At 36.5% G+C, this 7,505-nt stretch overlaps 1 protein-coding gene across 1 annotated transcript; it reads right to left on the bottom strand.

Moving 5' to 3' along the window:
- Positions 1 to 1,664: 1,664 nt before the first annotated feature.
- On the bottom strand, positions 1,665 to 2,183 carry LOC147760214 (uncharacterized). Its single transcript, XM_086994093.1, has one exon. The coding sequence runs from the start codon at positions 2,181 to 2,183 to the stop codon at positions 1,665 to 1,667; it is 519 nt and encodes a 172-aa protein (XP_086850219.1).
- Between the last annotated feature and the right edge of the window lie 5,322 nt (positions 2,184 to 7,505).

Below are 7,505 nucleotides of genomic sequence, written 5' to 3'. Positions count from 1 at the left end.
CATTTTAGAATACACAAAATAATAATATTAATAATAATAATAATAATAATAATAATAGAGCTGCTACTCTATGGTTTCCAGTTTTTTCCATTGTAACAGGAAAATTTTACCTCGATTTAAGTCCTCTTTACACTGGAAGGACTACCTTAGAAAATAGGTCGGTTGAATAATTTATATTAGAAAAACAATTTTAATAGGAAACTGGTATGAGGCTTCCGGTAGATGTTACCATCAGATGCCTTGCCTCTGTTGAATAATACCCTAATACAACCCAGTTTAACTGTCAAAACAGCATATATTACATGTAGACTACTGACTGATCATGGAGCATCCATTCTGCAACTAAAGCTATGCTTGTATCTACTTTCTGCTTCCCTTGAGCGGCCGTGTGACGACTAACCTCCTTTGTGCAATTGTTATTACATGTTGAACATGGTTTTGCACCTACAAATCTCTGTTGATTTGTAGGTTGGTATCGAACCCACGCATTTATATTTCACAGCATTTTAGAATACACAAAATAATAATATTAATAATAATAATAATAATAATAATAATAATAATAATAATAATAATAATAGAGCTGCTACTCTATGGTTTCCAGTTTTTTCCATTGTAACAGGAAAATTTTACCTCGATTTAAGTCCTCTTTACACTGGAAGGACTACCTTAGAAAATAGGTCGGTTGAATAATTTATATTAGAAAAACAATTTTAATAGGAAACTGGTATGAGGCTTCCGGTAGATGTTACCATCAGATGCCTTGCCTCTGTTGAATAATACCCTAATACAACCCAGTTTAACTGTCAAAACAGCATATATTACATGTAGACTACTGACTGATCATGGAGCATCCATTCTGCAACTAAAGCTATGCTTGTATCTACTTTCTGCTTCCCTTGAGCGGCCGTGTGACGACTAACCTCCTTTGTGCAATTGTTATTACATGTTGAACATGGTTTTGCACCTACAAATCTCTGTTGATTTGTAGGTTGGTATCGAACCCACGCATTTATATTTCACAGCATTTTAGAATACACAAAATAATAATATTAATAATAATAATAATAATAATAATAATAATAATAATAATAATAATAATAGAGCTGCTACTCTATGGTTTCCAGTTTTTTCCATTGTAACAGGAAAATTTTACCTCGATTTAAGTCCTCTTTACACTGGAAGGACTACCTTAGAAAATAGGTCGGTTGAATAATTTATATTAGAAAAACAATTTTAATAGGAAACTGGTATGAGGCTTCCGGTAGATGTTACCATCAGATGCCTTGCCTCTGTTGAATAATACCCTAATACAACCCAGTTTAACTGTCAAAACAGCATATATTACATGTAGACTACTGACTGATCATGGAGCATCCATTCTGCAACTAAAGCTATGCTTGTATTTACTTTCTGCTTCCCTTGAGCGGCCGTGTGACGACTAACCTCCTTTGTGCAATTGTTATTACATGTTGAACATGGTTTTGCGTAAACATTCTGCATACGATCATGTATATTGTTGGTCATGTATATTGTTCCACAACGTTGTTCTTGGAGGGTTGTGCCCTTTGGTACCACTAGGTGTTGCTTTAATGTGCACTGGGGTCTAAAATCTGTGTTGGCACTGTTTTTTATAGATCCTGTGCACTTTGTCTGAAATACCTTTACAATAATGGAGAAACACTTTTTTTGCTGTTTTGGAAGCTTAAATATTGGTTGGTATGTGTGGCCTTCCTTAAGACTTTCAGACTCATGTGGCCGGCGCTTTCACGTGTGATTAATGAGTTCAGGAAGGCAATAGAGTTGTTTTCCTCCAGCTCTTTGGTGAAATTGATGTTACGGTCTCGACTGTTGATAAAGTCATTGATAGGAGTTATGTGGTCTCTGTGGCAGATGATGAAATTGTCACATACAAATCTCAACCAAAGACGTGGAGGATTGGGCATGGACCCCAGTGGGGCTCCCTCAAAATTCTCCATGTTCATATTGGCCACAATGGGACTGATTGGACTGTCCATGGCCGCTCCATGTTTCTGCTTATGGATTTCACCCTTATAGATAAAGTATGTAGTGTTCAATATAATGTCTAATATCTCTGTGGTGTCCTCTACTGATAGATTAGTACGTCCCGTGAGGGTGGGATCTTGTGCAAGTCTGGAACTGATCACTTTCGAGAGTATCATCCATCGGTACATTAGTGAATACCCAGCGGGCAAATTATGTTGCTTTAACGTTGGATTAACATTGGATTTGAAAGTTGATTCAACGTCAAATAACAACATTGTATCAACCCCAGTTGTTAGATAACATTCTTGCATGAAAAGACATTAAAATGACCTGAAATATTTTTACACAATTTTAATATACACTGTAAAAACGTCCAAGTGCCTGCTTCGTCTAATTTTTTCAACGCATTTAGCTCCTAAGCATGGTACACCCTTTTAGCCTGGATGTGTTTAGCAAACATGTTTGCTGGCAAAATATATGTATGGTATATATGTATGGCCATTAAGTTAAAATTTCCAAGGTTTATATATATATATATATATATATATAGTTATTTTGTATATATATGGAATTGTGTACAGACATCATGATTCTAATTTTAATGATAGGTCTCTGAAAATTGTTCAAATGTGTATTTTAACAAAAACTCATCAGCATCAAGATGTTGCAATGTCCGCTTGTCAGTTGTATTACATGATGTTGACTGGTGCTATCAATGATACTACTTTGTTATCAGTCTATGGGAAGCCCGCATGCACGTGTTAACTGGTCTGTTCACTTCCGTATCTGTAACTATAACTTCATCAAGTTAAATGTGGCGGGAAAGAATACACAGTAAAGGAAAAACCAAATGTTTAATGACTATTAAAAACAACATGAGCGGCTTTGAATGAAATTTTACATAATAAATTCAAAAGTATTTAAGTGAAATTAACATTTAGGCAAATACCAGCTGAATGCTAACAAAGTGAAAAAAAAAAAGCGTCGCGTGATGCTCTTATTGATTTTTTGAATTCGCCATCAAACAATGGTTTCTATCACGTTGATTACAGCTAGAATCTGAAATTGTCCAAATATGACAACATACTAAAAATATTTTAATTAGGATTCCCCATAGGGGAATACTATTGTTTCTGGTATTAATATTATTTTTATTATTATTATTATTATTATAGTTATTCTTTTCGCGCGTTTTTTTTCGCAAAAAATCTGAAATAATTATCATAGGTAGCCTATGGCAAGAACATGCCACAGACCCAGTTTCAGTGACCTTGACCTACTTTTCAAGGTCACAGAGGCTTTTAAAGACAAAATTTGTAAAATTTGAAATTGACATTAGGCCTTAAGTATAAGCCGTATGGCTATGGGCCTTATGGTCAATAATATCAAATCTGACATAAGATGCCATTCAAAAGAAAGGAACACCCCCAGAAAACCATATCAACAGTTTGATGTCAGTATAAACTTTAAGATAAGATATTAAAGAAAATGATAGCCTCCGGCCAGTGATATGTTACACAGTCAAAGAACTCACTACAGTAAATCATGAAAAGTCAGTAATTGCGGGTATGACCTCCAGCAGCCGCTTGCAGCGCCCTCAATCTACATGGCATACACTGTGACAAGTTTTTTTAGAGTTTGGGTGGGGATATCATTCCACGCAGTGACATTTGCCTGTCGCAGTTCATCACTATTTACCGGCCGAGGACCATAGCTATTAATTCTAAGAATTAATTACTTCCGCCCACATATTTTTAATTGGGTTCATATCTGGAGAGTTTGCAGGCCAGGGCAGTTGCTGAACCCATTGGTTTTGAAGAAAAACAGTGATTCTGCAACCTCTATGTGGGATGGCGCAGTCCTCTTGGTACACAAAGTTGTTCCTGAAGATGACTCTTACAAATCGAAGCATTATTTGCTGTAGAATGTATCTGTAGGAATCATGGATGAGGTTGCCTCCTAGAAAAACCAACTGGTTCTGGGCACCGACATGAAATGCTCCCCAAACAGAGACGTTACCATTCCCTGCTTACACCCTAGGCAGTACCCAATCATCATTTTATGCCTTTCGTACACGTCGGTGGACACGGATTCGACTATTAACCCCTAAAAACTCCATATCTGGCCTCACCACTGAAAACGACGTGATTCCAGTGTTTTGGCTGCAAACACACGTGGTCCCCAGCCCATTGCAGACGTCGCTGTATATGGCCTGCTGTTAACAGTGGTTTCCCTACTGGCCTTCGTGCAAAATGACCGGCTTGCAGTAATCTCTTGTTCACGAGGGACCTTGAAACGGGCGTTTGAATGGCATTCTGCCTCTCTTTTCTGAGGACACTGGTTGTCTTTGTAAGACCAGCACGGCGTCCTTTAAGGAGAAGGCGACCCTGTCTTCTTGGTGTGATACGCGGCCACCCTGGTCGAGGTATTGGAGTAGGTGCCCCTGTTGTAGCATTTCTTTGGAGGATTTCACAAACGGTTCCTGATAAATGTTGAATTACCTGGCAATGGATGTCCGTTTCTGGTCATTTTCTCTGAGAACAAGAATCCCATAGTAAGCTGCGTTGCTTAGCTGTTGAACCATATCTTCACTAAGGTACCTGTCAAGTTTCAGAGGGATCCCTTTGTTGCTTCTCTAAACACACTCCAAAGATTGACCAAACCCATGCGTTTTTATTCAAGGGCAGAAATTGCCGAAAAGACCACCCCTCACATTTCTGACCACAGAACATGCTTCGAGAGCTGTGTGGTAATTAGGTAATACACCTTGGAGTGACACCTCAGCTTTGGATTTAAAGTAGTTAGAGAGAAATTAAATATTTTGTAGAAAATTTACTCGCCAAAATTAATATTCCATATTTTAAAAGTGGTAACCCTGTAGCAGCTGCATATGTTTAGCAGCTCCGTATGTTTAGCGGCTCCTCCCTCTGATCAGGGGAAGTGCTCATCCAATATGTTTAGCTTTTTGATAAACTTATTAAACAATACATTAGTCAATGTGTCTAGCTTTTTGATAAACTTATTAAACAATACATTAGTCAATGTGTTAAGCTTTTTGCTAAACTTATTAAACAATACATTAGCCAGTGTGCTAAACTTTTTTGATAAACTTATTGTAGAAGCAAGCGTGTAACACTGCCAAACAATATGTCTAGCATTTTCTTCGGTGACAAGCTTGAAAAGCTATCGGCGTATCTAAACGCAGTCAGGTGCTACGAGTGTGTTATATGTGTTTTAAAGCTAAACACTATTTTACGGTAATGATGTAAATGCTCGAGACCCTGGGACTGAAATACTTAAGGTCATCTTGACGCAAAATTAACTGCACATTTTTAACACAGCCATAGACGCATAAGATCACCTTGACAGGGTCTCATTACATATTACACAACTGTTAGCAGGGCAGAGTAATTTACTTGTGGAAAAGTCGCTGTTAAAACGAAAAAGTTTGGTTCTTTGATGAAAGGAGACAATAGCAAAGGATGACAACAACACATGGAAATTACCTATAGACCAGATTGGATGCGCAGGTTTAAAAATATATCATTTTTTGTCATACTGAATTTAATTAAAACAACCTAATCAAAAGTGGTATGTATGATATAACTCAATTTACATAAAGGTTATCCCTTCGTGTTTTCGAGAATCCAACTAGCAACATTTTATAAGGAGATGCCAACTGTTCTTTTCCTTTTAGAGAGCCACCACCATATTTGGACAAACTCTACTTGCAGCGTTGGTTTTGACGTTTTGTTTCTACAGAGAAACAGGTAGGTAAGAGTTGAATGGGCTGGGAAACATCTGACTATTTCTTTAATATTTAAAATAATTTGAGGGTAACCATCGGCCTGTGGATTGACGAATGGATCGTTTGTTCGTTTACTTCACTTTTATTAGGGGTGGAAGGAACTCCAAATGCCTTTTTAAAAATTGTTTTCTTACATTTTAAAAAACCCTTATATATTTCTTGTGTATTTATCATCAGTTTGTTTGTTTTTGATCCTATCTTGTCTTTTTTTTATTTTCAGTCGCGTCTCATTATTAATAGTGCGCTTGCACTGAAGTATTTTTTTTCCAGTACATTATTGTGTTGTTTCAACAAGCTGTTAAACAAACAGTTAAGCTATGGATTGAACGCCTTGCGCGCCTTACATAGTTTAATTGTCTCTGGCAATACTTATTGGCTTTGATGTGTTATTAAACCGTATAATGTATTTGTATTATTTTAGGTCTTAATGTCGCAGAAAGAGAAATTGATAGGTGGTATATGTTAGTAGTGGCGTTTTTTTTTTTTTTTTTTTTTTTTTTCTTTTTTTTTTTTTTTTTTAACGCGACTCTCGGAAACTTAAGATGTTCAAATTATATACATTTGCACACATTTTAGAGCCAATTTTGTGCCATTACATCTATTATATACAGAATATGCGTATATTAATGGCCCTTTGTAGGCCCTTATAAGAAATTTGCAAAAACTTCTGTAGGGTCCTATGTCACCTCATATGGTTAATTTGATTGATGGACACAACAAGCCAAGGGACATTTTACAGCGTTACCAACAGGTTGATTCTTGCATCTTAACGGTGTTCTTGTAGCAACTGCTGTGATTCAGCGAGCTTTTTAAATTGCAAACGTAAGTCACATCAAAGGTATGAACAGAATAGGGTGGTTCACATACGGAGAAGCAGATTAAATGAGTAGAAACCAAGATTTGTATTCGCACGGCTGTTCTGAATACATTAAGACTGATACATATCACCGAATGGAGCCTATGGCGCCATTCGTATTAAAATTTAATGGTCTAACAGCATGTAAAACTGCACTTTATTTGAGAAAAGTATTTGGTCAGAAGTGTTCTCATACATGTACAAGTCAATAACATAAAGACCCCAGAGTCTTTTATTTCATTTTCACACAAAAAACTACATGTACATATTTTTTATCTCGGTCACACGGGCATGCGAAATACATTAGTTAAGGCACCGAAGGACATTTCAGGTTAGTGGGCGGAGTAAAGTGCTCATAGAACCCCGGTTGAAAAACGAAAAAGTCTGCTCCTCTGATGTTGTGAGATTATATAAAAGGATAACACTTAATAACATGGCATGGTTTTTGAAGAATTCAATAAAAAATCAGATGAGGGAAGGGGGGGGGTGTCCGTTACCTCTTACAGCCCCGCATTATTAAACACATCGACCGTGCCCCGTAGCAGTTTTAACAGCAGACGTCGAAAGGTGCTTGACTTAAGGCGTCGACTTCTTCTTTCAGCACGGTATCATGTAGGCCTAATTACAAACTTAGATATTCAAAATATACATATCAGTTCCTTGCGCTTTACATGAATGTGGTTTGGATTTTTTTTTCTATTTTCTAGTATTGGTACAATTACTAAGTAAATTAATTTTTAAAATAAGATTTAACATTTCTGTTTACCCCGCCTACATGTATAATAATAATAATAATAATAATAATAATAATAATAATAATAATGATATAATGTA

The sequence above is a fragment of the Lingula anatina genome, chromosome 8, assembly GCF_051362555.1.
Source record: "Lingula anatina isolate TDL-2025a chromosome 8, LinAna3.0, whole genome shotgun sequence".
NCBI lineage: Eukaryota > Metazoa > Brachiopoda > Lingulata > Lingulida > Lingulidae > Lingula > Lingula anatina.
This window is presented reverse-complemented; position numbering and strand designations above follow the sequence as displayed.